The sequence below is a fragment of the Berghia stephanieae genome, chromosome 1, assembly GCF_034508935.2.
Source record: "Berghia stephanieae isolate SIO BIC M18660-M18661 chromosome 1, UCSD_Bste_1.3, whole genome shotgun sequence".
NCBI lineage: Eukaryota > Metazoa > Mollusca > Gastropoda > Nudibranchia > Aeolidiidae > Berghia > Berghia stephanieae.
Window position 1 is genome coordinate 131,848,895 of NC_088360.1, and position 24,348 is coordinate 131,873,242.

General features: G+C 34.0%; 1 protein-coding gene across 43 annotated transcripts in view; it reads left to right on the forward strand.

The window, feature by feature from the left end:
• Positions 1–24,225, forward strand: part of LOC144963211 (extended synaptotagmin-1-like) — a 113,782-nt gene extending 89,557 nt beyond the window's left edge. For 11 of the 43 annotated variants that reach the window (XM_078897011.1, XM_078897031.1, XM_078897018.1 and 8 more), the window contains 6 exons: positions 730–782; positions 9,358–9,402; positions 16,632–16,746; positions 17,186–17,288; positions 19,218–19,329; positions 20,077–24,225. In XM_078897011.1, the coding sequence (XP_078753137.1) occupies positions 730–782; positions 9,358–9,402; positions 16,632–16,746; positions 17,186–17,288; positions 19,218–19,329; positions 20,077–20,237 (589 nt within the window). In that variant the 3' untranslated portion in view covers positions 20,238–24,225. Of the gene's footprint in view, positions 1–729; positions 783–3,455; positions 3,477–9,357; positions 9,403–10,761; positions 10,822–16,631; positions 16,747–17,185; positions 17,289–19,217; positions 19,330–20,076 lie in introns of all 43 variants that reach the window. The other 32 variants (XM_078897017.1, XM_078897030.1, XM_078897028.1 and 29 more) reach the window with 4 other exon arrangements.
• Positions 24,226–24,348: the final 123 nt, after the last annotated feature.

Here is a 24,348-nt window from a genome sequence, read left to right on the forward strand (position 1 = left end):
CCCTTATATCTGTTTTCCAACATGCTTTCTGTCTTTGTCTTGGATTGAGATTACATGGTTTTGTCCTGGCCGGAGTCCTAGCTGGGAGGGAAACAGTCAAATGCATAGTTATCGTTTTGGGAGATGATATTTTTTCCCCTTGTAAATCATCTCTCTGTTATGTATTATTATTTTTATTTTGAATGTATAATGTAGGCATTTGAGTGTGTTCCTCTTTGTTGGATTTTGTGCTTTTGTCTGGATGAGACGTGTAGGTGATTTCAAACTAAGTACATTGGTGGTATGCTCTTGGAATCTACATCTGATCCCTATTTGTTCTCAGTTCCCCTTTGTCTTACTTTTTCTTGGGTGCTTTAATTGTAATTCTATAACTTTTTACTATCCCATTTTCTTCCTTTTTACTGGCGCTGATATAACCTAAAGGTGTTGCAAGCGCCGTAAAACCCTTAAAAACAAAAAACAAAAACAAAGAATGTGAGTAAAGAGGCTTTTCAAAGCAAAAAATTCAAATTTATAAAGCGCTTGGTTCCAATCCAATTGCGCACTGGAGCATTGATGTGATAATAGGATATAAAATAAATACACACTAGGAATCTAAAGCATATGCTCTACAGAAAAGTTCAGTTTTTAACCCCTTTCTGAAATTAAGTGAAATTTTTACAAATTTTTGTTTCTGTGTTAATACATTATAAATCAATTATTGTTGTCCATCTTTTGTTTTGAATCCAGATCAAATTCTGTAAATATGACGCCAAAAGGTTTTGGTGACACTGCATCGATGGGTAAGTCTTAGCTGGCATTGGGTTTTCATGTAAGGATATCCTGCATATTATTTCTAACTTATTTTTTCTTCACTAACTGGGACATTTGGAGATGAAGAAAGACCTTTTAACACCTTTTGGTCGATGGTTTAATTAATTGGTGGTGTCTGACTTTTGGTTGAGTGAATTTCCAACCTATACCTTAAGACCTTATAAGTTAGTGTCAAAGTGATACTAAGCTGATAGATGTTGTGGACTGTTAGAAGTAATAGACAGAAATGAATATAACACTTTTAAAACAAACACCAAATACCAAACACAGAACGTTTCAGGCTCAAAACCCTTTTTCAGCCAATGACAAAAATCAATGAAAACTTATATACATTACTAAATAACCACATTGACGACTGGAAAATATTTGATAAGTCCACTCTGTAGAAAAATCTTGGAATGTCAACAAAATAATTATGTTAACAAATAACGCACAGCTCAAGGATTTGATTTCCATCATTCATATGTATGATTTCATTTGGAAGATTAACAAAGAATGTGACAGTAGAATAACTGCAGCTGAAATTTGGTTTTATAGACGCATTCTTAGAATCTCATGGAAAGATAAAATAAAAAACGAGGAGGTATTAAAAGAAATTGGAGTACGACCAACTTTGGTAAACACCATCAGAAAAAGACAGTTAAAATTTCTCGGACATATTTACAGAAAAAACGGTATTGATTGTACTTACGGGTAAAGTTGCTGGGAAGAAAAGAAGAGGGAGACAGAGGATAGATTACATTGACAATCTGAACAGATGGATTGGTGGAGGAGGAACAGGAATCGAGCTATTGAGAAGATCTGAGGACAGATATGGTTGGAGGGACATGATCGCCGATGTCTGCAACAGGCCTGGCACTTGATGATGATGATGATTCATATGTAGCTGATTTATGTATAATCATTTTCCTGTCAAAGGGGGGAAAAAAATCGACATTATAATTTGACAATGCGAATGTTTAATTCAGAAAAGTGAGTGGAGCAGGCACTTATGTTGGTAACAACAAGATATGAAGTGAATAGAAAAGTGCCAGAAGACAATAGAGAATAAAATTTTTTTGCGGCGGTGGTGGGGTTTGAACCTGCGACCTTATTGGTACGACAACTCCGCCTGGCAGGTGAGAGTGTGGCTCTACCGTGTGAGCTATCCACGAACACAAAAATATTCGTTTCAAACTCAAAGTCATTACTAGATCCCTCTCTCACCCACTTCTTGAGACCGCCGATTCGTTCGTACACCACCATCGCGAATAATTTTGACCAGCAGTTAAGCTTAATAGCCAATATTCTCAACACAAACATATAACATAGAAACGATTGAGACATTGAGTATGCTCCGGTGTATGGGGTGAATTGTTACCAACATAAGTGCCTGCTCCACTCACTTTTCTGAATTAAAAATTCACCCCATACACCGGAGCATACTCAATGTCTCAATCGTTTCTATGTTATATGTTTGTGTTGAGAATATTGGCTATTAAGCTTAACTGCTGGTCAAAATTATTCGCGATGGTGGTGTACGAACGAATCGGCGGTCTCAAGAAGTGGGTGAGAGAGGGATCTAGTAATGACTTTGAGTTTGAAACGAATATTTTTGTGTTCGTGGATAGCTCACACGGTAGAGCCACACTCTCACCTGCCAGGCGGAGTTGTCGTACCAATAAGGTCGCAGGTTCAAACCCCACCACCGCCGCAAAAAAATTTTATTCTCTATTGTCTTCTGGCACTTTTCTATTCACTTCATATCTTGTTGTTGACAATGCGAATGATAAACAATATTTATCCTAATTTTAAACACAAATGAAAAGTCTGTTCCATTTACACCTAGTATTTGCTCATTCAGTGCAATAAAATGTGTAAGTAAATACAAACACATGCACTCATTGACGATGGGGAAGATTTGAACAATTTAATACAAAGTCAATTGATATCAACATGGTACTGTAGGATCGTATGCGCAACGTGACTGGATTGTTGTATATGCATCTTTTTTTTTTTATGCGACACAAGTATTACTATCACAAAACTGATTTGTTGATTATAGATCGCTTTTTAAAAGTTATGGGTGCAATAGCAGAAGTTTCTGTGAAATAATTGCGGTTATCTTAATATTGAAGGTTCCCTGCTAAAATTATAATTAAATAACTGACTCATTTGGTGGTATTCAATTTAAGCTCGAATGTATTTATTCATCATCATCATCATAGTCTTTCTAATCTGAGATAAGTCATAGGTCACCGAAAAACGCCCTCCATTATTCTCTCTGTATGCCATTCCATGCATTACTTTGCATCACATAGAAACACGGTAGAGATTTTTCTCCAAATTCTGGTAACATGCCACCCGTCGCCCTATTAGAATCATGATTTCATATTCTAAACAAAAAGGACAATAGGTAATTAGAACTGCAAATTGATGACACCCAAGTCAGAAATTCTTATTTTTTCATATTTTAATTAAAGAAAAAAAAGGAGGTGGGTATTTAGTACCACTAATCAAATCAGAAACGATTTCCTCATCGTTGATAGTTTTTACTTTCTTTATATCTTGCTGCATCGTTGTTGATATTAATCCGTTTTCAAGTTTTCTCTAAAGTCATTAAAATGAATGAATTCTTTCTATTACTGTTATGGAAACGATAGTCAAATTTAGAAGTCGGAGCTGTAAGTAAAACTTTCTCTTGTTTTTTTTGATTGTTTTTTTTTTTTTTTTTTTTTTAAAAAAGTGCCTGACTTTAAATTACGGTCATCATTTTTTTTTCTTTCAACACACACTGCTTATTAATTTCTAATTCCCACCGCTTCATCGTTGTTGGAGAGAGAAGCCAAATATCTAACACTCTAACAGATTTATAGAACAATAAGTGATCATATCGTAAATATTACGTGTATATTTCATGAATATGTATTAGGTTAAAATATATTTCCGTGGATGTGTTTTCTTGTTTATATTCTGTTTTATTTATTTATTTATCTTTTTGTTTGTTTATATATATATATATATATATATATATATATATATACATACATACATTTATTAATTAATTTTTTCTAGTTTTGCTTTTGAATAAGTTATGATTTGTCTAAAAAAAATATATTAATGTATTTTTTTTTGTTTAGAGAATGGAGGTACATGTGAAATCCATAAGTTTGTCATATATTTATAAGTTCTGCGATGAGTCAGTTTTCTGCTCTTGAAGAGTCTTTAACAAAGTTGCCTACCTTTTTATTCATCACTTTTATGATTGGTTCAAGTATAGATAATGGTTTTAGTTTTAATAGAATTCCAGTTTTCGTTGAAACAACGTGATTTTCTTGAAACATTTTAGAGATGGTTTTCATATTCTCAACACGATGGCCACCAAAAAGCCAACAAAAGGCTTACCAATTTTCTCATCTCACATCTGCATTAGATTATATTTTTAAATAATTGGGTTTGCCTTTTGTTTGTTTTTTTAAGTTTATTTTTGTAAACTTTCATTTCCACCTGATTGATTTATAGTTTTTTTTTTCTCCATTGTCAGTACACCACTATGTATTGGATTCTAAATTATAAGTGATACATTCATGCAGAAAAAGTATCTTCTTCTTCTTCTAGGTTCCATGCCTGGTCCAGGCTTCGGATACTGCATGAATTATCTCTCTCCATTCCTCCCTGTCTCTTGCTTTTTCAAACAGCTCTTGGATTGTTAGGTTGGTGAAGCCCTTCAGTTGGTCTATGAGTGTTTTTCTTTGTCTCCCCGGGCGCGTTTACCAGGTATTTTTCCACAACTTGCCAGGTATTCATTCTTATCTTTCCTTACTATGTGTCCGAAAAAGGATAGTTGTCGATCCACTATTAAGGGCATTAGTTTCCTTTGTTGGTATGTTTGTTTTAGCACTTCTTCGTTCGTTTTGTGTGCGGTATACGATATTCTCTGCATCCTTCTCAAGCACCACATTTCAAAAGCTTCAATGTTCTTTTGTGTTTCTGCATTTGTAGTCCAGCTTTCGCATCCGTAGAACAAGATTGGCCACACGTAGCACTTCAAGACTCGGAATCTAATCCCGAACGACATCTGTTTGTTTTTCAAAATGTTTCCCAGGTCCATGAAGGCCTGTTTGGCTTGAGTTATTCTTGCTCGTATGTCTCGGTTACATCTTCCATCTGTTGTCACTATTGAACCTAGGTATTTAAAACTTTCTACGTTGGTAAGCTGCTCGCCGTGAATCGTTATATTGCAGGTGTTGTTGTTTTTGGGGTTTTTCTGTATTACCATGCATTCTGTTTTGGTGATATTCACTTCCATTCCCTTGGCTTCACTATCTACTACCACTTTGTCAACAATCTTTTGAAGTTGGATTTCTGATGTTGCAATGAGTACCGTATCGTCTGCGTATCTTATATTATTTATGTTGTGACCTCCTACTTTTATTCCCTCCATATTATTTATGCCCCTCATGATTGTTTCTTGGTATAGATTAAACAGATCTGGTGAGGCAACACACCCTTGACGGACTCCTTTCTTAATAGGAATGGAATTTCCTGTAGAGTTTCCGATTTTGATAGATGCCTGCTGGGTGTAGTATAATGTTTGCATGAGTCTGAGGTCTTTCTCATCAGCGCCAATGGAGTGCAGTTGTTTTAGTATTTCTTCGTGGCGTACTCTATCAAAAGCTTTTTTGTAGTCGACAAAACAGAGGTATAGTGGGGTCTGAACCTGTATAGCTCTTTCACTTAAAACACGGAGGAGGTATATTGCGTTCCTTGTCCCTCTGTCAGGTTGGAATCCATATTGTTCTTCTGCGATTTCGGGGTTAATCTTATTCCTTAGCCTGTTGATAATTATACGCAACAGTATTTTGTTGATGTGACTTATTAAACTTATAGTTCTAAAATTTTCGCATCTGACTGCACCTGCTTTCTTTGGTATTGCTATGAAAATAGAGTTACAGAGATCTTCTGGAATTTTCCCAGTATTGTATATATTGTTGAATAATATGTGAAGTTCATCAATTGCTAGATCTCCTAGGCTTTTTAATACCTCTACAGATATTTCATCAGGGCCTGTTGCTTTACCATCCTTCATTCGTTCCATGGCATGTTCAATTTCACTTTTGGTGATGTTTGGTCCGCTTAATGGTTCTTTGAATTTCAGTGGTGGTTCATTTCTATTTGGATCATTGTACAGTTCGCCTATGTATTCTACCCATCGGCTTTCTATATGTTGTTCTTCAAATAGCAGTTCCCCTTGTTTGTTTTGGATACAACTTCCTGCTGCTTTGCTTTTCCTTTTCCCTGATAGTTCTTTTATTCTTTGGTGAGCTTGTTGGGGGTTGGGTTTGTATTCTCTTTCGATTTCGCAGCATTTCCAGTCTAGATAGTTCTCGTGTGCCTCGATGCATTTGGATTTAATGTGGTTGTTCAATGTTTGGTATTCTGCAGACCCTCTGTTGCATTTTCGTCTTTCTTCAAATAGGTTTAGAATTTCATTTGTCATCCATTCCTTTTTGCTGTTTGTTTGAGCTATTGGTAAATGCTTTTCTGTAGTTGCTTTGACACACTTTTGGAATATATCAAATTGTTTTTCACATTTTTCGTTATCAGGTTCACTTTGGCTTTGTATCATGAGTGCATTTTCAAATTCGAGTTAACTGCATGAATAAGTCCAAAAAGTTAAACGGTGACAGCGTAAAGGGGAGCATGTTTTCACGGAAGACTGCTGCCTCGCTCGGTTGGGAGCGTGATGTTCGTCAGGTCACACCGAACCGTCAGCCAGTTACTAGGCGAAATAAATTTAACAAATGTGACAAAACCAAAATTGGGACATGGAATGTCAGGACCTGTGCCCAAAAAGGAAAACTAAACAACATTCTAAAAGAAATGAAACGGCTCCAAATAAATATTCTTGGCCTGGCAGAGATTAGATGGAAAGAGCAGGGAACCATGTCAAAACAAGAAAACAACATGACATATAAGATCATATGGAGTGGTGGAACCTCTTTCCAAAAAGGAGTAGGGATGATCTTAGACCAAAAATCAACCAAATTTTACAAAGGGCACGTAGCAATCTCAGACAGAGTTTTGCTGGTTAAGCTAAGAGGACCTGTAGTTGACACCAATATTATTCAAGTTTATGCACCAACAGAAGAGGCGACAGATGCAGATATGACAGAGTTTTACCATTCACTAGACAAAGCAAAACGAATGTGTAAATCACAAGAAGTCCTTATGGTAATGGGGGACCTAAATGCTAAGATTGGCAGAGGCAGAGATGGTGACATAATCGGACCACATGGACTCGGAGACAGAAATGAACGAGGAAACATCTGGGCAGATTGGTGTAGAACAAATAAATTAATGATTTCAAACACCTGGTTTCAACAACACCCAAGAAGAACCTGGACATGGCAATCACCAGGGGACAGAGCAAGGAACCAGATAGACTTTATAGCAGTATCATCAAGATTCAGAAATGGCATATTAAATTGCAAAACCTACCCAGGCGCCGATGTAGACAGTGACCATGTCCCAGTTGTTTGTACAGTAAGGATAAAGTTTAAAGCTATTCAGAGAACAGCTGGTAGAATAAAGAGGGATTACAGGTTATGCAAAGACAATGGCATACAAACAAAAATGAGAGAAAAAGTATATATACAGATATATATATATATATATATATATATATATATATATATATATATATATATATATATATATATATATATATATATAAATATTTCATTTTTGCAAGCACCAGGTATGAAACACCATGTAAGCATGACAAAAACACATTGATGATATAAGATTACAATTTATACACCATGAGATCATGATTAAAAATTATTTTAAGCAAAATGCAGTTAGTATGCCACCACCCATCCCCCCCCCCCCCCCCACCCCCCACTCTCAACAAAGACAAAAACAAAAATAACCCCAAAAAAACAAACATTTTCTTTAAAATGAAAGTTGTTTTTAGTATTAATTGTTAAATTCTAAATTTATTAGGTTAGATCTAGTCAGGCTAAGGCTAGCTGTGCAATGAAAGAACCCGCAAGTGCATGACTTAAAAAGTTATCAATAATGTTATTTTTTGTTTGTAACTTGGAAAGGATTATCGCATTAGATCAAAACTACGGAAAAACGTGTAAAAGATATTATTGATGTTACTCATGTCCTGCTTCTTCACATACCATACCAAAAATCATGATTTTAGAAATAATAATGACATTTTACTCCACTTGTGATGTGATAATTGAATAGTTTGTGTGGGCCTTTGTGGGTATTAATCAAATAAATATAATACAATGGTCACCACTTAATAATGTACCTCCCAGGTGCGAATATAATGTTATTATTCAAAGTGTGTTATTAGTCAAAGATCCCCTTAACAGTGGGGGAGGGGGAGGGGGAGGGCTTATACTGAAAAATTAAATCAGTAGATAAAAGGGAAAGATTTGACAAATAATTTCTAAGTAAGATTCCAGGGCATTATAAGGATCAAAGTGTGTGTGTGTGTGTGTGTGTGTGTGTGTGTGTGTGTGTGTTGTTTTTTTTCTACAAATTCCACTTTTCTTTTTCTTTCTTCTTTTTTTTTTTCTCTTTTCCCGACGAGTGGAGGTCAATTTTTTTCATCCTACACCCTGCCCTCACAATAAAAAAAAAAACAAAAAAAAACATTTGACCTCACTCTGAATAAAATGTCCCTCTTGTTTGAGCCATCAAAATCAATTATTTATCTGGTGTAATGCACTGGAATCAGAGACAGAGTTCGGCAAATACTAACACGTCTTGATATCTCAGTGAGAATTTAAAAAACAAAAAAAAAAAAACCCAAAAAACCCCACAAAAAACCCCCAAATAAACCTGAGCTTTTATATAGGACAATATCCACTAAACAGGCTCAAAGTGCTTTATAGGGGGCCCCTAGCCAACAGCAACACTTGACATGTAGGATGACACATGTAGCCTCTAAGGTGGCCTTTTTTGCAGGAAAATTTGGATAAGATTATATTGGTCTGTTGTGTACCGAGTGAGTAAAGTTGGTTATTAGGCAAGAATCGGATAAGAGAGGGGTCTTTTTAATAGATGACATTCTGTAACACAGGAATAGCTCATTATTATGGGCTTTTACAAGGCAGAACATTAGGCGGTGACCACCATTATTATTTTTTATGGATCGAGACTCCAAATTTTTTTTTATAACCCTCTCCTTACCAACCATAGGAAAATCGTCACAGTCGTTACGATGCAACCAGTAGTTTTCTCATTCTGATTTACTTTGTACATCACAAATTATAAAGAAAATATTTTGTTATAGCGATAAAAATTAGACACTGGACAAGTATATGTATAGAATGTACTTGAACCTTTTCTGTTTGAGTAGAAAAAAATATATTTTTGTGTTGGGTGGGTGTGAAGTTTTGGGATGAAAATCTGAAAATGGCTGGTAAGGAGAGAGTTAATATTCAAATCATCATCTTGCACTTAGTTGCTCCTTGCATCAGTCCATTTGCATCGTATAAAACACTCCAGATAACGTATTTACACCTGCTATTTTTGCAGAAGATCCAGCGGCTGAATGGAAATGTGATATAAAACATCTGAATAGTAAGGATTGAAATTGGGTTGTCAAACGTTTGTTGATTGCAGTTTGAATTACTTTACCAGTAACATCTTTTGTGCAGTAGAATTAATAGCGGTAGCATAATCAGTTGCTAACAGTTTGAAATAGACTTGATTTTAAATTCTCAAATAACATTTTGAACAGTTATAGTTTGTATCTTAGTCAAACCGTTAAAAAGGTTTTTTTAAATGTTTGTTTTTCTTTTAAACTCTGGCTTGTGTGATGTGATTAATGCAGTGGCGATTCCAAATGTAGTCTAGTTAATGGTTCATAAAAAAATATAAATATATTTGAGAGAAAAAAATAAAACCCAGAAAGGCATGTTTTTTTGTTTTTTAACATTTTAAAATCATATTTGCGTTGTAATGGTGTCATCGGTATTGGATAACTTTTATGGGATTAAAAAAGAAAAAGACAATGCTATTACCATAGATTGATCACAAAGAACATCATGAGATGAAATAAATGGAGCATGCTGATTTTTTCATGAGAAGTTTGGATGCAAACTAAGCAAGCACTCACTTTATAGCATTGGGAGTTACCATGTATAGCTCTTGTCTCTGATTAGTGGGACTACAATTTTTATTCTTTTGCCAAATAAGGCAATGTTTTCAGATGCTAATTTCAATTTTCTTGTATTTTTGGGCATATTAGAACACACGGGGTATGGGCAATGTAAACGATAAAAGACAATTTCTATAGAAAAAAAGTGAGAATAACAGTTGAAGCTAAATTGCTCAATCTTTGTGGTCGATATGGTAAATTGTGACTCCTGCATGATTTTTGCTAAAGAAAAGAAAATCTATGCTTAATCGAACAATGAGATGAGGCTGTGAATGTAATGCTATTGTCTTCAAAAATGGATTTGACACTAATTATCCTTATTCCTTTTGCTTTTTACTGCTTCTTCTTTAAGTTTTAGCCTGCCACCGTCCATCACCCCCCCCCCCCCCACCTCTCTCCAACCGGTCCCAAATCCTTTAAAAAATGGATGAAGAAAATTTTGTTTCATGACGTTGTATCTTGAGTAAAGAGCTTGCATACTGGAGATGAAAACTGTCTAATATTTTCATATCATTTTTTATATAATGCAGTGACAGTGTATTTCTTTGCAGTAATAATCGATTAAATCATAATCGATTATCAATATTGAATACCAAAAATAAAAACTATAAAACTTTTAATACAGACTCCTCCAGATTATATTTTCAACTATTATAATCGTGTTTTCAATTTGGGTGGAAATTCTATTTTTTATTTTTTTTTTTGTTGTTATATCCTTTTATACTTTGGTAAATTTGACATTTTAAATATAAGAGATAATCTTTTTATATCATGTACAGCTAAGGCAAAGGACACTTGTGGAAGCGGTAAAAACACTGCAAAGCAAGTGGACCAGAAGGGTAGGGTATTCAATTATTGAAGTACAATGCAAGCCACTTAATTGGAGGAGCTCACTTTTGCTAAAACCATTGCAATCTTTAACCAATTAGCATTAGTAGTAGTAATAGCCAAAATGAAGGGCCATTTTAAATATAAATTTAGATATGTAGCTATCTTTAAGCAGATTTTCTATTAAAAAACGTCTTTTTATTATTATAATCATTCATTGACACACAAAGCAATATTCATTTTAAAGACTCCATCACTCAATAAATTATTTACAATGGGTTTTGTGTTATTTTCAAGTTGCACTTTTCTATTAATCAAACAATATAAGCAAAGCATGTATTAAATGTTTCATATAAAAGGTTGTTCTGTTAAAGCGACATTCCGATAAATGGCTTGTACTGTATCATATCAACATTGGCATGCTCCTGGTATCCCTGTGTGATGGATTTATCATGTCATGCTACTGGTATCCCTGTGTGATAGATTTATCACGTCACATTACTGGTATCCCTGTGTGATAGATTTATCACGTCATGTTACTGGTATCCCTGTGTGATGGATTTATCACATCACACTACTGGTATCCCTGTGTGATGGATTTATCACGTCACATTACTGGTATCCATGTGTGATGGAATTATCACAGCACACTACTGGTATCCCTGTGTGATGGAATTATCACATCACACTACTGGTAACCCTGTGTGATAGATTTATCACGTCATGTTACTGGTATCCCTGTGTGATGGAATTATCACATCACACTACTGGTATCCCTGTGTGATGGATGTATCACGTCCTCTTTAGTTAAACAACTATTTCTTGAATATTGGGGACTCATCCTCTTTGTAAATGTGTTTAATGAATGGTGGACCCATCTCAGTCGTACACTGACAGAATTATATCTTTTTCTCATTTCTCATTTTTTTAAAAGACTTTTTGGAATTTGTAGTCCTTCAGATCCATAAGGCCCATGGAGCTGGAATTTGTCCTGGTTTCTATAGCTAGCAAGAAACATTCAATAGCAATGATTTGCTATCCTTTGGATAGGACACTAGCTAGTCTATTGCAAAGTACTTTCAAGTAGACCAAGCTGCCTAATCGCTGCTAAGGGGGGGGGGGGGGGGGGGTAAGAAAAAAAAGTCTTCACTGCACCTGGTTCGATCTCAGTCCAGTTTCATGTGAAGCGAGTGCTCTACCAACTGAGTAATTGGGACCCCCAATCTCAGCCGTACATTGACAGAAATATCCTTGTCTTATTTCTCACTTCTCTGAGGTCTCAGGTTTAAGACTTTTTGGAAGTTGGAAGTCATCTTGATTTATCTACATGTCTATTTAAAGTAACAGATTTTGTCAGCGTTCGACAGATTTGTTGTTTACGTACACTCTCGCTGTCAGATAAAAGTACACTCTGGCTGTCAGATAAAAGTACACTCTGGTCGTAAAATAAAAGTACACTCTGGCTGTCAGATAAAAGTGCAATCTGGCTGTCATAAAAAAGTACACTCTGGCTGTCAGATAATAGTACACTCTGGCTGTCAGATAAAAGTACACTCTGGCTGTCATATAAAAGTACACTCTGGCTGTCAGATAAAAGTACACTCTGGCTGTCATATAAAAGTACACTCTGGCTGTCAGATAAAAGTTTGCTCTCTTCCTTGATTCGTCCTTTTCTTTAGTTTATTGGTTATATTGATTATAAATGTCAGAAAAAAACATTGTGATGTTACAGGTATGTGACTTAAACGTTTTATACTCAGACAGATGCAGAAAAAAAAATCTACAAAAATATTCAGCAAAGATAAAGTGTATGAGGATATTGAATAATAATAATAATAATAATTATTATTATTATTATTATTATTATTATTATTATTATTATTTATTATTATTATTATTATTATTATTATTATTATTATTATTATTATATTATTCAACGATATCAACATAGAAATACATTAAGAAAATAAAAATCAAGCTAAGAAATATTTTCTAAAGTGAAAGAGTATAAAAGATTATGTCCAAGTAATACTGTTATCGAACCCTCATTCATTATCACAGAAAACATAATCAAAATAAAAGGAATTAAAAGAACTGTTATGTAAACTTTTTATTCTTTTTTTTTTTGTACAAGACCTTTTGTCTCTGGTTTTATAGTGGTGTAGACACCGTACATGACAATTTGTGTGTGTGTGTGTGTGTGTTTGTGTGTGTGTATGCACTTTGGGATTCGATCCTTGTTTCTTTTACTCCTTCCTGTCAAGCAGTTTATATTTTCACAACGTTAGTTTATCAATGGTATTTTGCACTTGCTCAGGTACAACTGTTGGGAAGAGTCAAGTTTTATACATTTTATCACAAATGTGTGTACCAATGTATGTAAACCTTTTCACTTGTGTATACATTCATTGTTTTGAAGTTGTTTGCCTTATTTTTTTTTTCTTTCCCCAAGAGTTGCAATATTTTAGAAAAAATAAATCAAAATTTGTTTCAAAAAAAAAAAAATTCAAAAAAAGAATATTTGTGATATGAAATTTAAATTTTAAAAATATTTTTTTTCTCTGATTATATCTCTTGGAGCCCAATGTCAAAGACTATGTCGTAATGTGAGATTGAAAGTGTAAAATTATTATATGAATTAAAAACTATATGAATTATTGATAAATCGTTACAAAAGCTGGTCATTTTATAAAACGTTTCAATCAAGACTCTAAATCTCCTTCCTAAAATTGTTTTTTTTATTTTTAAAATGAATTATTTGTAATTTAATCGTGTGTATTCAGATAGATAGATACATATAAACGTGTTTTATTTATTTATTTATTTATTTATTTTCTTAGGAAACGCTTGTCGTGTATTATTGCATTTGTGTTTTTGCTGTTTTCTATATTAGACATCACAGTACCTTGACGTTATTTTGTATTTTCAGTTTGATTTTGAGTTTATGGATTGAAGAGAAAAGAACATTCTATGATTGCTGCATTAATTTTATTGTTTATCCTAATTGGTTTACTTTTTTAAACAATTTGTTATCAACCAAAACACTATAGCATAATATTGCTGTACTATAAAAAAACACATGTTTAAAATTTTGGCAAGAAAACTTGTCCTTCAAATATTGATCGATTAATATGTCTCTCATTTTAACAAAAACTCTCAAACCTGGAACTTCTCATGCCAAATCATTTTAATCGATTTATATTTGAACGATGAGTATTCTGGCCAAAATCTGAAATATTTATGTGTTTCTCACAATAGAAATTTAATTTCAGAGTTTCAGGAAATATTCCTTTTTTTTCCTTTTTTTTTTTTTTTTGAATTTACAAAAATTTTAAAAATATTTTTATAAATAACTAACAGATCTGAACAAAAATGTCATAGTTGTTCACGGTATTTGGCCTAAATATTAATTTTTTATCTCAAGGTTTGTTTTTATTTCGTTTGTTTTTTAAAATAGAAAATGCAAATTCCTATTCACATCGTTTTGAATATTGTTATCATCTTAGTTTAGATAATCCCAATATTATTATGTATTCCTATATTCACTAAAATACCATGGATTTGCATGAAAAAAGATGACACATGTTCGCATGCATTCCCCTTACATACTGCTGGTTTATTATTCCACTACAGTACAATGAACTTTAGATGCATTTTTGTATATACATTTTCAATTATTATTTTTTTTAAAATGTTGGTACCCATTTCTTTAAGTAATAATATATATTATATATATATCCGTTATGGTCTAGTGTTAGGCAAAGGAACTTCAAATTAACAGGGGGTAAGCCCACTAAATCACCGTAGTAAATAAAGTGCCGTTCAATATTTATTTTGTTAAAAGCAGTAAAATATATTTCCTACCAATTCTATATTTAGCCCTCAATAGCAAAAATAAATGACGAGGGCAAAAGATGGACAGGAAGTCACCTTTAGTATGTTAAAGAAAAGTTGAAATAATGTCGTCATTTTGGTGTCAAAAAAAATAAAACTTTGTAAAATTTTGTCAACAAACAAAATTTCTTAACATGTTTAGTTCATTGTGAAATAAATAGAAATAAGCTGAAGATTTACAAAAATGACTGAGAAAGTAAGGATATTGTATTGTAAATAATATATACGTATAAGAACACATTGCTGTAATGTACATAATTCTTGTCGAAATGGAAATATTATTTATTCTAAGGTTTATAGCTTGAGATACTTTTTCAAAACACAAAAAAGATTAATTATTTGTGACCCTCCATCTCAAAACGGTATTATGTCGGAATGATTCAGACCCCAAAAAGTGAATTTAGAGATAGAATGATGAGAAATTGGACCTTAGAAGTTTTTGTAAAGCAAGAAATAGTATTTATACTCCAGCATAACGTACAGAAATTAAACCCAAGTTTGATATTTGTGGCAAAGAATTCAATTTCCCTAACCGAGTGGATCCCGACATAATACCGCTTTGACATGGAGGGTCACATTTGCGGAGCTAAAACTAAGAATTCCATTTAAGACAAAACTAAAACACAGTAATATTTTACATTTTGCTAGAAATGTTTTACTATCATCCGATTAAGATGACCCTCAGCTTGTCAAAAAGTCTCTAATGTGACACTTGTCATATTTCAAATTGTCAAAAAGTCTCTAATGTGACACTTGTCATATTTCAAATTGTCAAAAAGTCTCTAATGTGACACTTGTCATATTTCAAATTGTCAAAAAGTCTCTAATGTGACACTTGTCATATTTCAAATTGTCAAAAAGTATCTAATGTGACACTTGTCATATTTCAAATTGTCAAAAAGTCTCTAATGTGACACTTGTCATATTTCAAATTGTCAAAAAGTCTCTAATGTGACACTTGTCATATTTCAAATTGTCAAAAAGTCTCTAATGTGACACTTGTCATATTTCAAATTGTCAAAAAGTCCTAATGTGACATTGTCATTTCAAAATTGTCAAAAAGTCTCTAATGTGACACTTGTCTCATATTTCAAATTGTCAAAAAGTCTCTAATTGTGACACTTGCATTTTTTCAAATTGTCAAAAAGTCTCTAATGTGACACTTGTCATATTTCAAATTGTCAAAAAGTCTCTAATGTGACACTTGTCATATTTCAAATTGTCAAAAAGTCTCTAATCATATTTCAAACAAGTGTCAGGTTTTTATAATAACAAGAAATGAAAAGAGTAACGAATGGCACGCATTGAATGCATCTTGCATAGAATCCCTTTCACAATCAGGCTGATCGTGCCATACCAGAAATGATCTTGGGTTTGATTCTCATCAATTGAATGCAATTGAAAATTATTCTCTGTTGTCTTTTGACACATCTTGACTATTTCCGTTTCTTGTTGTCATCAAACTAAGCGCTCGATGTGTTTGGTTTTTAGAGTTTTTAACAAGTTAAAAAAAAAAAGTAGTCCTTTAGAGCCATTTGGCCCATGGAGATGGAGTTTATCCCGGTTTCTATAGTGTGAAACGGACAATAGCAATTGCTTGCTATCCTTTGGATAGGATGATACTCCATTGCAAATTACTTTCCACCAAATCTAACAGACTCAGCTACCCCTTCACTGCTGGATGCACAGGGGGGTCAGAAAAATATCTCGACTGCACTCGGGATCAATCTTGGTCCCTTTACGTTTGAAGCGAGTGCTCTACCAACTGAGCTATTGGGACCCCCTTTAACAAGTTAAGGGTTATCTTAATCAATAAATATTAGAATAAAAGCCGAAAAGAAAAGAAAACAAAATAACGGTTTGTCTATGTGTCACAGTTAACATATTTATTTATTTATTTATCTATTTATTTATTTTAATTTTACAGATAGCTCAATATCTGTCCAAGACAAAATGTACAATGTCACAGGGAAAGTCCAACGATTGAGAGGGGATTTCCCATCATCCTGTACTGACATGTATTGCAAAGTCAGACTTGATTTGTAAGTACGTTTGATAATCTAAAACAAAGTTGTGACTATGACTATGGCTGATTTTAGGTCTGAGAGCTGGGTGGGGTTCCTGGTCTCCCATAGTGGGCAGGGAGGCACTTACGGTGTCTTCTATCCTTCCCCCCCTACCCCCCTTAATCTTCTTTCCAACATGCTTTCTGTCTTTGTCTTAGGATGAAATTACTTGGTTTTGTCCTGGTCCTGGTCGGATATCCTAGCTGGGAGGGAAACAGTCAAATGTGTAGTTAGTTTTGAGAGATATTTTTTTTTTCCCTTGGAAATCATCTCTCTGTTATGTACTGTTTTTTAAATTTTTTTTATTTTAACATATTAATAGTAAACATTTGAGTGTAATCTTCTTGTTCATGGCAAGCGACTATAGAGACAACATAGCCATATTCATTCATTCATTCATATTTTCATTTTCTAGGCCTGGCAATCGTTTGAATCTATTCCACAACTCACGCATCATCGGGAAGTCTGAAGTCATTCCATTGGATGAACGCACACCAGATCTCAACATCAATTTTGAGGTAATTTTTTTTTCATCCAAAGAGTTGATTATCATTATCATGTTCTAACATTAAAAATAGAAATCAAGAAGTATCTTGAAACAATCATAATCATAGCTTGTCACTCCAACACCGAACCCACTCCACAGCATCTGGGAAGCAGACTCTCAGGTCATGGTCAGTGCAGCTGGGCCCATCCTGGCATTCTCTAAAGATGTGCTCCATCGTCTGCTCTTGGCATCCACATGTAAACGAGCTAGTCTCAGCCAGCCCCCACTTTTTCATGCTTCCAGCTGTTTTCCCAAGTGTTGCCCATGCTCTCTTCAGTGTTACCCATTCATTCCTGGGGACCTCAGTTCCATAGGACAGTTCTTCTCTCGGATCTTCAATGGCTGAATTGGCATGATTGTCCCATTCTCTCCATGTGGAAAGTCTATATACAGCTGCATGGTCAGGGTTGATGCTTTCTTTCTTCATGAAGCTCTTTCTCGACTTCAGTCTACTTGTCGTTGGGTAAAAACCATGAATACATCACTTAAGATCCAGACACATGACAATAAAGTGCTCTGTATGAATTTGATGTGTCCAATACTTTTCTGTCATTTGTCTGAATTTTAGTGATATATTAATGTTTATATTGGTATTGTTATTGGCTGAAGAATGGTTTTGAGCTCAAAACGTTCCATGTCTAGTTCTTGTTCTTTTTTTTTTTTTTTTTTTGAAAGAAGTTGTTGTCCTGACCTCCCATAGTGGGCAGGGAGGCACTTACTGTGTCTTCTATCCCCTTATATCTGTTTTCCAATTTGCTTTCTGTCTTTGTCTTGGAATGAGATTACTTGGTTTTGCCCAGGCCTTAGCCATGGTTCTTTGCTGGGAGGGAAACAGTCAAATGCATAATTGTTGATTTGGGAGACGATTATTTTCCCTTGTAAATCATCTCTCTTCTATGTAGTGTTATATTTATTATTTTGAATGTATAGTGTAAGCATTTGAGTGTGTTCCTCTTAGTGGGATCTTGTGCTGGTGTCTGGGTGAGACATTTAGGTGATCTCAAACTAAGTAGGACATTGATGGTGTGCTCTTGGAATCTACATCTGTTCCCTATTTGCACTAGTTCCCCTTTGTCTTACTTTTTCCTCAAATCCTTTTAATTGCACATCTGGAATCTTTTCACTATCCAATTTTCTTCCTTTTTACTGGCGCTGATATGACCTAAATGTGTTGAAAGTGACGTAAAACCCTTAAAAACAAAACAAACAAACAAAGAAGTTGTTATATTCATGTTTCTTTATAATTGACAAATTTCCTGTTGGTTTATCAGATCTTCCCTTACTCATGATATAATAGTAATTTTATTTAATGCCCCCCCCCCCCCCCCAACAAAAACACATGACTTTAATTTATGTGACATACTGTAGTTATAAGCACAATGTCATATCGACTGTGTTAACTCAGTCAACCCTAACACCGACTATATACGTAGTATACCCGGGGTTACTTTTACCCCATGCCTATTTATTACATTTTATAGGCGTAGTATCAAAGCTGATGTTCTTAATTTTTACATGTTAATGGTAGCTGAATAAAAATATCTATGCACATGCTCATTTTTAATATATTTTTTCCAATTTTAAAAAGTAGCGAAAATCTCTAGGATTGAGTAAGTTAAGTATGTTACATGCAAATTCAATCACAGCCGACTTGTTTTTTGTATTTCACAACCCACTTTTGGTCCACAAGAGAATCCGGGCTTGCTCTTTCTCTTTCTAAAAGTTGCATTCATTTTTTATGATTCTCTAATTTTTCATTGCAAGGTTGACCTAGGAACGGGAGTGTCTCTAGATGCCATGTTAATTTTTGATCTGAAACATTCCAGTAAGGCATGGCTTGCTCTTTCTCTTTCTAAAATTTGCGTTCATTTTATGATTCTGTATTTTTTTTCGTTGCAAGGTTGACCGAGGAACGGGAGTGTCTCCAGATGCCATGTTAATTTTTGATCTGAAACATTCCAGCAAGGATCATCTTGCCACAAAAAGTTATTCCATCAGATCACTTTTAGCAGGTAAGTAGTCCTGTTTAGAACAATCCACTTTAAACCGATTCTTTCACAATATGTGGTCTAGTGTGCGGCTATGTGGTCTAGTGGTATGACACTCGCTTTCGGATTGGAAGGTCCTGGGTTTGAGCCTCGCTCTGCGCATAGTTGAGTCCTTGGAAAAGGCTCTTTACTCACATTCTCTCACCATACTCACATGTAACCTTACCGTCAACAGCGTCGACAAAAATTGTAATATCGCCGAACAGGCGTCATGTCTTGTTCTACACGTTAAGTATTGATGTTGGCCAGGGACCCCTACTTGGTGTTCAATTCTATTCTATAATTATGTCACGAATTGGAATTAAGAGCATAATATCTTGTATTTTGACTCTGTGGTGATCAGAAAATTATCTTCGTATTCATTTTAAAGCAGATATACGTAGTTAAAAAAAAAAAGATTTCTAACCTTGTCATAGGACACTCAAGACTTTTTCATCAAAATTGACAAGGGAGGCAACTTTTTTAAAGGATGTAACTAAAACAATGCTCTCTTAATAGTTTATTATCCATTACTAAGGTATGGTAAGTTTGATTTTAAAAAATAAAAAATAAATACAAATTTTAAAGACAACAAAAATGCATTATTTCAACAGTTATATTGATGTGTATTATATATTATATATATATTTATATATATATTATATATATTATTATATTATATATATATATATATTATGTTTTTTATTTTTTTCTTCTTTGTTGTAATACCAGATGCTGACAGCGTCTGTAAGTGGATTCCAGTTGGAAATGGATTGGAGCTGGAGGTATCCTTGAACCAAGGTCAACCATCCTTGACCCAACGAAGGTCAGGGGGCAATGGTGGTCTCTTCAAATCAATCTCATTTAGGAAGGAAAAGCACACGAGCGAATGAAGAATGATCTTTTTTGTTCAGGTTACTTTCATTTTATTATGGGTTTCTATTGTTTTATTAGAAAAAATAAAACCCCACATGTATATTTTAATAAAAGGTAACTATTGATGCATCTTGGTAAATATTTTTTTTTTAAATCAGCGGTTTTGAAAAGTGACATTTTCATAAACATTGACTATCAGTTACATGTTGTAATAAACTTATCATATTCAGCATAAGATAAACCACACAATATTCCATCCGTGGAATTATACATAGAGCATCTCAGTTACTGAAAAAGGCGAAAATAAATTTAATCCTCTACTAGGCTTACAGAACTTTATTGTATTTATCTAACCACAGAAAGCATTTATTGATATTGATGAATAGCTAGCTGTTTGCAGATAATGTACATTCAAAGAGGTGGATAACAATATGATATTGAATGGATTCCTCAAGTTAAATAAACGAAGACAGATGATTTTCACGTTTCAGGTTGGTTTCCCCTTTATCAAAAAAAAACAAAACATGAATGAAACACTGTAGATGAATATAAGAGATCTGAGAATGACATTGTTTAGTGTTTCGTTCATGTTGTTTTGTTGATAAAGGGGAAATCCAAAACGTCCACATCATCTGTCTTTGTATATTAAATTGAAGCCTCCATTCGATTTTCTATTATTTATTTCTTCGAGCTTCAAGCAGCAACGTTTTCATTCAAGAAGGTGTAATGTATTTGTATCCAGGCAGCTGTTCCTTATTGTTATTTTAATTGAAAAGGAAAATAACCTATTTAAATAGTGTTATCGCACCAATATAAAATATTTCTTATGTTATTCTTATACATAACAGCTTTATTGTGTTAAAAAAAAAATAGAATTGTGTATAATTTAACTTAAATGACATTGGATATAGAGTCTATTAATATCTCTCCTGTTAAGGCTTGGATTTTAGTGCCAATTTTACAATGACTTCCAATATTATAAAAAAATTTATTTATTGTAAGATGAGAGGCTGAACAAAAATATATACCCAATAGTAGTTCTCCGTTAGCAAATAAAGGACCAATTAGTCATTTATTTCACAAACTTGTGTAAGCTACAAATTTCACATTATCAAAATAAGAAATTAATGAGCAGGCACCGGTGTAAGATAAAGATCTGAACAAGTGTGTATGAAAGGTGCCAGACAAAGCAAGAAAGAAAAATACAAGAAAAAAAAAACATCCCCAGAAAAATCAGTCGACCTCGACTGGGGATCGAACCTTAGACCTTTTCATTACAGATGGGGGCTCGAACCTGCAACCTTACTGGTACTGAATTTAAAATGTCACTTACAATAGTCCGTGAAATCAACGATTTGTTCCATCAAATTTCCATCTCTAATTCCCTCTTAGAATCAACAGCACTTCCCGTTTCACATAGATTATGATCAATAATTGATATCCTACGATGCATTTTCACTAAGATTAAAATTATGCGAAATAGATCTAATGGTTAAATCAGAACATTCCAATGATCATTGGTATTGTTATTGTCTGCATCGTTTTTCTTGAGGATTTTGTTGAATACAGGGTATTATAAGCAGTACAAAATTATGATGTCATTACTTTTTGAGACAACCATTTTTTTTAGGTTTTTTTTTTTTTTTTGGTATGTGTGTTTGTTTTTTGTTTTTTTTGGTATGTGTTTTTTTTTTCAAACGATCTTTATTTACTCATAAGAGTAAATCAACACATACCTTTTTTGAGTTTATAAGACCATTCTCATTATTTCAATTGACTTAGAACAGCCTATGATAGCTTAGTAGGTAGAATACTTACCCTATATGCAACGGTACCAGTATTCTGCTGTGCTCTGGAAAAAGACATATTTAGACATTTCGCATAAATTAATTCACACAAGCGTATTCAACTCAGTTAATTATATTTAAATGTAACTCATTATTTCAGATGTGAAATATTTTTACGATGTTACATGTGTGGGGAGTATCAAAATATGTACATCATTTTACTCGTTCTGACTGATAGCATTGAGTTGAGGAAACTTAATTACATACTTCAGATTTTAATTTTAGCTTTAAAACTAACATTCTGATTCTAATATTACTAGTATAGTAATACTATCAATCTAAAAAAAAAAAAACGTCACTGTTCCTATTAAGACAGGCAGCATTTATGAGTAAATATGGGCTGGATTGAAACCCGCCTTCCTACTTTACATATAAAAAGTGAAGAAAATACATTGAGATAAAGTAGTTGCCATTGTTCCATTGTGTTATACAGTGCAGTCTCTCTATTACGAAACTTTTAGGACCAAATAAAAATGTCATTATAAAGTTGTTGATATTGTGGAACAGTCAATTATGGCGGGAGGGTAGGAGTGGGGGCTAAAGTTCTTGACTATGGCCATCTGTTTCCAGCCATCTACAGTGTCTATATCGCTTCCTGAAATGACAGAGCCAGCCATTGTTTGTTTGAAAACTCTTTTCTCCTAGCTCATCTACAATTATCTTTCCCTGGTCTGTCATGTTTCCACAACGTCGTTGGTGTATTGATCTTTCGACTCTGCTTGGTCTATGTTAACTCAACTCAGCTGCATCAACATCACATTCAACGGCAGTCGACGCTTTTTTTCCCCTTCTTTGATTTAAACCTATGCTTTTTCGATTTTCTCAGGGCTCTTGATGATCAATTTATTACTGTCAACCGGGGTTACTTAAGCCACTTAGTAGAATAAAAAAGGTTGCTTTTTAAAAAGTTAAATTCATGTGTGCTTTATTAGATCTATTGGGTTCTAAATATTTAAAAGATAAAAGCTACATGTAATTTATCTTTTGAAATAAGCAATCTTGTTTTCAGTAAGTGGCCTAAGTAGCCCCAGTTGACAGTATATATGGAATTCTGAGGCCTGTTCTGTAGGTGAGGCAAAGCTAGCTAAGGTGGCACAAGTGTGTAGACCATGCCGAATGTATTTTAGCCAGCGATTTTCTCTTTAACTCTGTAGAAGTGGGAGTGGACATTGTACATTGTGATTCATTCTTGTATTTATGTGCGTGATCAGCCATCAGAGATTATGATAGGGTTGATAGCGCCAGATCTCATAACCGAGGTGTTCGTTATTCAGGAGCTCGCTGGCTTCACAGCAGTCAACCGGTTAGGGAATGTCAAATGCCAAATGCCAGCTAAGCTAGCTTTTTTTTGTTTTGCTTTGCCCCACCTAAGGAACTTGCTAATGTCAACATTCAAGGGGCTGAGGTGGATATTATTGGTTGTCCAATCAAGAATTTTCATTGTCTGCGGGTGAGATATTTGCATTGGTTGGAAAGCAAGCATTTTCATTGGACCATAAATTTCACTTTGACTGTCGATTTGGAGATGGAAATGACCATGTCAACGTCACTATTATATATAGGGTTTTTACTAAAACGCATGTTGGTATGGTAAGCTTTTTTATTACTTATGATATGCAGGAAAAAAATTGAGTCTTGGACACCATGTAGCTGCAGAGAGGATACCGTTATAAGTGGGGTGCACTGTAATTTGTTATCTACTATAATCCTAACGTGCCTAGGACAGCCAACCCAAATAAAAAGAAGTGGTTTCTGTTACTGTTGAAACCTGTATTATCTACGTACATTATAATAGATGATTTATTTTTCAACTTTATGATTCATAAAGTTTTCATATCAACGTTACATTACAGTTATACTTCTATATTTCAAAGCTTTCAGTGAAGTACAAAAAAAAAACTTAAGTACAAGATGATATTGATACACCATTATACTCAATTGTTACAGACATTATGTTATAATTATAATGCTTAACTATATCATAATGCTTTCAATTTCATTTGTTAGAAGAACATTATTTCAATGTAAAAAGGCATTGTGGCTGTTCAACAATGGTCTAAAACTTTTGTTGACAGGACTGTGTCAATGTTATACACTCTTGTTAAAAATGATGAAATATTTTAAATATCAATAAAATACCATGATTAAAAAAAATAAATGTTATTGTCTGCTTTTTTTGTTGTTGTTTTTCTTCTTTTCAAAATGTGTTCAGTGGCGGTAAGTCACAGTACAGTAACTGGGTGGAATTCCTGACCTCCCATAGTGGGCAGGGAGGTACATA